At 42.9% G+C, this 5493-nt stretch overlaps 1 protein-coding gene across 1 annotated transcript; it reads left to right on the plus strand.

Moving 5' to 3' along the window:
- The first annotated feature begins 461 nt into the window (after positions 1-461).
- On the plus strand, positions 462-1031 carry LOC128626008 (interferon omega-2-like). The gene has a single exon (XM_053656143.1). It carries the CDS (start codon positions 462-464, stop codon positions 1029-1031), a length of 570 nt encoding a protein of 189 aa, XP_053512118.1.
- Positions 1032-5493: the final 4462 nt, after the last annotated feature.

A 5493-nucleotide genomic window follows, 5' to 3' on the forward strand; every position in this document is an offset into this window, starting at 1 on the left:
TTACTTATTATTTTAGGGACAGTGCAAGGAAGGGAGAAAGAGAGATAAATTGAAGAGAGAGGAAAACATCAGTTGGTTGCCTCTCTAGTGTGTCTGGGCAGGGACCAAACCCTCAACATAGGAGGAGTCCTGACCAGAATCAAACTGGCAACCATTCCTTCTGTGGAATGAAACAAAACCAGCTGAGCCACACTGGTCAAGGCAACACACCTCAGGGTAGGAGAAAAATTAGAACCGCAAACTTAACAGTTTAGATTGATGACATCTTCTTAGACCACATGGAGAGCTCATGAATGAAAACAAAATGGGAAGTGAGAGTGTAAAGAAATGTTTAGAAAATGAAAATCATTGTGTCTCTCTATTTAATGGCCATGCTAACAAACAAGCTCATAGGCTAACTAGGGTCCAAGGTTGTTCACCAGACACCCAGTTCAGCCAGGCCAGCAACACCTCCTGTGCCCATGGCCCTTCTGCTGTCTCTGCTCACAGTCCTGGTGGTGCTCAGCTGTAGCCTCAGTGGATCTGTGGGCTGTGTCCTACCTCAGAACCACATCCTGCTCAGCAATGACAGCTTGGTGCTTTTGAGTCAAATGCAGAGAATCTCCACTTGGTCCTGCCCGAATGACACAGTAGACTTCAGATTCCCCCGAGGAATCATAAATGGCATCCAGGTCCAGGAGGCCCAGGCCATCTCTGTCCTCCAGGGGATGCTCCAGCACATCCTCGACCTCTTGCTCACAGACCACGCCTCCTCTGCCTGGAACACCACCCTCCTGAACCAACTGCGCATGGTGCTCTATCAGCAGCTGAAAAACCTGGAGCCCTGTTTGATGCAGGAGATGAAAGAGCAAGGCACTACTCTGTCATCCCAGGGACCTACACGGGCTGTGGAAAGGTACTTCTGGGGCATGTTTCCCTACTTGAAAAAGAAGAAATACAGTGACTGTGCCTGGGAGTTTGTGCGAGTGGCAATCATGAGATCCTTGTCTTCAGTAATAACCTTGCAAGAAAGGTTAAGTGACATGGACTGAGACCTGTGGTCACCTGGATCCAGGTGTCACTGGTGAATGTGCCTGATCACCCCTGCACATAGGACTTAGGTCATGGGAGAAGGCTTTTCTTTCATCTTTAGTCACAGAATTTATTGACATTAATGGAGCATATCTCTTGTCGGAGTGTTAGGCAAGATCATGTCACAAAATTCAGCTTCTGGGACATGAGTTTCAGAATGATGAGTTTCTGCTGTTATTTATTTATGTATATTTGGTATGTTTATTATTCACATATTTTTGTCTTACCTTATTTTGTATTTATGTAATCAGTATATGCCTTTACCTATTAGACTTTAAAAAGCATGCTTTTTTATTATTTAAGTTTCATTTTCTTTTTAAATTAAACTTTTTTAAGAGAAAACAGCTTGTGTTCTGTTAGTCTGAAAATGTAAGTACTTATTTCTTTATATAAATTTGTTTCAAAATAGTTCCTGCCAATAAGTCATATAGAACAGTTCCTGAGCTAGTCATGAAATACCTTTGAAAAGTTGGATATTCATGAACTCAAGGAGATTCTTAGAAAATATGGAATATGATCTGTACTAATGTCTGAGTTTTAACTGAATTACATTTAGACAGCAAGGAGCGGTGGGTAGAATGTCTGAGAGGAGTCATCTAGAGTGAAGTGGGAAAGACACACGTTTATGGTCTGATCCTGGCACCCGGTACCCTTCCTCCCACCCTCTCCGAGGCCCTGCTTCACTGATTACATTCACTCCCGTATACTATCCCTGTGCCCCTCACCTCACTGCCCACCTGCACACCTGCTCTGGTTCTTGCTGGTTTCAGCTTCGAGGTTTCTACTCAGTGTACAAAGCCAGGGGGATAGAGTAATGGTGAGCAGAAGTTCTCTGTCTTTCAAAACTGTTGTAGTTCAGGTGTGATTCTTTGAGTGTCCTGATGCGTATTTGTAGTCCCTAAGTGAAGGCCACTGTTACTGTGAAGAAATAGGTGCTGACTCAAAGGAATGTGCTAAGTTCAGTTTGCTGTGTGTGTGTGTTGTGTGCATTTCCCAGACAGAAAGGGGAGATAACAGTCTGGGAGGATTTCCTGAACCCTGGCCTCAGATGACCTAGCCAATGCTTTGTAGTTTTCCCGTCTATAAATTGAATGTAGTATGTTAATAAATTTTTGCCCTTTCTCTTTCTCTATTCTACTACTTCTTCATGGATAAGATCAGCAGGAACAGGAAAGCTTGGCTATTCTGGACTTGTCTGTGTCTTCCTTTGATTGCCTAACTCCTTTCACTCATTGTGACCCCTTCTGTAGGGGGTGCTGTAGATGATACAGTATATATATTTGGGGAATTTTGGTACTCAGGGCTCTTGCTTTCCAGATTAAATGGATGTGAAGTCTGCTACATTGAAGTTACAAATGTGTTTCTGAGCCGAGTTGAAGGTCTGCTGGTATAAACTATGACCACGGGGGCTATGATACATAGGCTTCTCTACCTTCAGCTACATTTTAAGGGAATTTCATAAGGGCTGGTTGTTGACTTAGCCAGACTGATATATGTAATTAATCATCACAAAGACTGTCCTGAAGAAAGGAGGTTCAGTTTCTCAGCAGCCTCTTTGGGTCTTGTGAACAGTGAACTCACGAGAATGGTACGAGGGTAGACTGTGCTGTCAGAAGGCCTAGCTTCTAAAGTGTTGCTCTGATCTGGTGAAAGGTAATGTCTCTGTGGATTCATTTTTTTCTTTGGTAAATGGGGATAATGAAAGAAACGACATCTCCTCATGTTGTAGGTTTGAGTGTACTAAAGCCAGCAGAACAAGACTGGCACATCAAAGTGCTTGACAAACCCCCGTTTTTAGATGCATGTACTCAAAGGAATGCTCAGGGGATGGGTTGTGATCATTAATGAACATGTTTAGCATTGTGCCTACACCATGGTAGTGATCAGTGCTGTCATTCTTGTTATTGCCTTAATTTCCAGTTGTACCATCTAATGTTGTCAAAGTAATTCAAGTTTCCTGATTGTTTTTCATTGATAATAGGAAATGCACATTGAAATAAACTACCATTCCTCAGTTTGCCAAATAGAATAGGAATTTGGTGATCTTGCCTAAAGTGAGTCTCCTGTGAGTTCGTGGGTGTGATCCCACCTCAGTGTTCAGAAACTGAGTGATGACGTCTGAGGCAAAGAGAATAAGAGAATGATCATGTGGCTGGTTGTGCAAAGATGGAGGTTGGCCATTGGTCATGAACCGTTCTCATTTAAGGCCCTGCCAGAGCAGTCAGCTTGCCTTCTCTCTTTATTCTAGGGCCCTTCATCCTCCCTTTTCCTAGAAGGCTTGTTGCAGTGAACTGAGCTGAATTATATCTTGTCATTTTGTTACTCAAGGGTCAGCCTTTTTGTTGTCTTCAGGCCTGAAAACTGGTTAGATCCAGACTACTCAAATCAAGGACCATGATCCCCTGTACCCAGTCCACCAATTTAAGTGTCAATCTTGCCCCAAAGCAGCCTCTCAGACACACTCAGAATGTTCTTTACAAGTATCTGGGCATCTCATACTCCACTCAAATTAACATCTAAAATTAAGCACCAAAAGGATGTGAAATAAAATACTGTGAAGTCCAGTGGATTGCTAACCTCTGTCTCTGCCACCCAAGGTAGTCTATGAATTGTGTTACCACATTTCACCTGACATAAGACCATATGAGAACATTCTCTAGAACACCAGGTGAGTGTTTAAAGAATTTAAAGTCAGTTTTGTTTTGGTCACAAAGTCCTTCCTTTCTACAAGAAGGGAATAGCACAGGGTTTGTATACAACATGTTGGCCATTAAGAACATCCACAATGTCTATATAATGTGGTATCTTGTGAGTTGTGGGCACAATAGACCCACTTCCCCAGTTGGTTCTGTGTCTTCAGGACAGATCCAGTGCCCACAAATCGCAGCTATTGGAGCCCTGAATTTGTACACAGACTCTGCCCTGGTCACCTTGTGCCTCGCTCCTTCCCCTAATTGGTTTATTTTCATAGAAAACAGGTCATTTTGCACTACAAGGGCTGTTCAGACCCCAGGCTCCCTCTCTCTTAAGCAAGTTTATACTTGGTGTAGCATCTGCACATTCAGTCCAGAAACATGGGCAGCGTGGACTTCGTCCAAGTGCAGCATCACCCACATGCTGAGCACTGAGCTGGGCCTGCAGGAGAGAGGAGACTACAGCTCTTCCCACCCTGCTTGGCCTCAGGTTCTTCCTGTTCTATGAAGAGGAGTGAAAGAGAATGGCTCCTAGTCTATTTTGTGCTGAAATCTGTCTCTGTTCCTTCTCCTCTGTCCCCTTAGGGTGAGTGTCTTCTCTGAACCACTGGCCTCCACACTGCCTTTGGGAAATTATTTGGAAAACAAGGTCTTTAAGAGCAAATTGAGGGTCACTGAAATAAAAGTGGAGAGTGAGTCTTCCATTTATGACCAGTCCCATGATTCTCATTTTGATGTTATAAATATTGAAAAGACATACTCGAAGAATATATGCCTGGAACCAAACAATTTTTTAAATACCACCTCAAAGAATATTTCATTATATATTTTCTTGTAGAACCATGAAATGTTTATAAAGTACCTGCAGCTCTATGGTGCTGTCAGTTCATATCTACATAGGACAGGTTGGGATTATCTGTTCCCCTCCTAGTATGATGATCATTCCTTTCATGAATATTGACCAAGCTCCTGAACTATATGGACTGGGGTAAATACCTAGCAGACAGGGTCGGGTAAAATGATTTTTCTCTCCTTAGGTATTTTATAAAATCCTGGGAGGTGTTCCAAAAAGAAACTAGGTCAGGTCATATCTTAGTCTAGTTGGACTACTTTAACAAAGTAGCATAGACTAAGTAGCTTGTAAAGAATAGAAATGTTTTTCTGACAGTTCTAGAAACTGAAATTCAAATCAGGGTATCAGTAAGGTTGGGTTCTGATGAGAGCCTGTTTCTTGGTGACACTGCTGATTTCTGCTTGTATCCACACATGGCAGAACCAGGAGTGGTCTATCTGAGGCCTCTTTTATGAGGGCACTTATTCCATTAAAGTGGACTTTACCCTCATGCCCTAAGTATTCTCCAAAGGCTCCACCACATCACACCATCGCTTTTGAGGTTAGGACCTTAACATATGAGTTCTCTTGGAACATAAACATTCAGACCATAACTGGTAATTAAAGTCTCCATGCCTGGTGTGTATGAGAGAGAATATAGTCATGTTTAGAGAATGAAGAAAAATGAGCAGGGTAGGAGGCAACACAGCAGTTGAAGGATCAGCATTCCAACTCTTGCCTTTGGACCTGAAGTCATGCTCCGACTATCACATGCCACATATTGGAGTTCCAACGGAAATGGAGCCACTATCCCCCAGAAGTGTGTGGAGGTACCCGAAAGCATATGATCATTCATCAGTGTTTGTGAGGGGTCTCCAAGAAGCTCAGCATCATGAT

The sequence above is a fragment of the Artibeus jamaicensis genome, unplaced genomic scaffold, assembly GCF_021234435.1.
Source record: "Artibeus jamaicensis isolate MK-2021 breed Jamaican fruit bat unplaced genomic scaffold, CSHL_Jam_final scaffold_1964, whole genome shotgun sequence".
Taxonomy (NCBI): Eukaryota; Metazoa; Chordata; class Mammalia; order Chiroptera; family Phyllostomidae; genus Artibeus; species Artibeus jamaicensis.